The 910-nt window shown below is 45.8% G+C and overlaps 1 protein-coding gene across 1 annotated transcript; it reads left to right on the top strand.

Moving 5' to 3' along the window:
* Positions 1-14: 14 nt before the first annotated feature.
* Positions 15-435, top strand: LOC109509209 (galectin-4-like; the record flags this gene model as incomplete). Its single annotated transcript, XM_019859092.1, has 2 exons — positions 15-221; positions 288-435. Coding segments are annotated over 2 exons (330 nt in total), but the record flags the coding sequence as incomplete, so codon positions are not given.
* Between the last annotated feature and the right edge of the window lie 475 nt (positions 436-910).

Below are 910 nucleotides of genomic sequence, written 5' to 3'. Positions count from 1 at the left end.
AACCGGTTTCGATCAGGTTCTTTATCAACCTGCTGTGCGGACCGTCCGAGTCCAGCGACATCGCCCTCCACTTCAACCCGCGCTTCGACGGCTGGGACAAGGTGGTCTTCAACACCCGCCAGAACGCCACCTGGGATGCAGAGGAGAAGATCCGGGACATGCCCTTCAGTAAGGGCAAGGCCTTCGAGATGGTCATCGTGTGCTTCGCGCAGAGCTACCAGGTCTGCGTGGCTTCGGTCTGTGGGCGCGTTGGCGGGCGTGCCCTTTGACTTTCGTTGTCTCGGCAGTTCAAAATCAACGGGAAAGATTTCTACACCTTCGAGCATCGCCTGCCTTTGGCGAGAGTGTGCGGCATGCAGATTGGGGGAGACGTTTCCATACAGACAATTAACGTCATTGGGGTGAGATGAATTTCAGTTGGTTGCTAGGCAGAATTGCTGGCAGATATTAGATAACGCTTTCTTTCAGTCTGATACAATACGAGTATTCACTTTTGAGTACTAATTGATAATGAGACAGAGAACTGATGCCACGAACACTTTTGAGACAAATTTCAATTCACATCATGACAGATAACTGAACAAAGACATTTCATTCTTTGAGACGCACATAATCATTCATTGATGTGTCAAACCACTGCATTGTGGTGCCAGCTACTGGCCAGGAGGACTTAGTGCCATAATTATGTATTTATTTATTTATAAATCATATATATCATTACCCAATATATTATTTCCACCTGACACCAGTACTCGTCAATCTCTGATTAGAGTAACATTGGACAATCAAATTTCCGAGATTTCCATGTGGTTGCGTGTTGGACTCAAAAGCAGAAGTGTGGCATTCAAAGTGAGGACTTCAGGAAGCACAGATGCCATTTAATCAGACTGTGGTGTGTTTTTTTTTTTTT

This window comes from Hippocampus comes, unplaced genomic scaffold (assembly GCF_001891065.2).
Source record: "Hippocampus comes isolate QL1 unplaced genomic scaffold, H_comes_QL1_v1.1 C16810656, whole genome shotgun sequence".
Lineage (NCBI taxonomy): Eukaryota > Metazoa > Chordata > Actinopteri > Syngnathiformes > Syngnathidae > Hippocampus > Hippocampus comes.
This window is presented reverse-complemented; position numbering and strand designations above follow the sequence as displayed.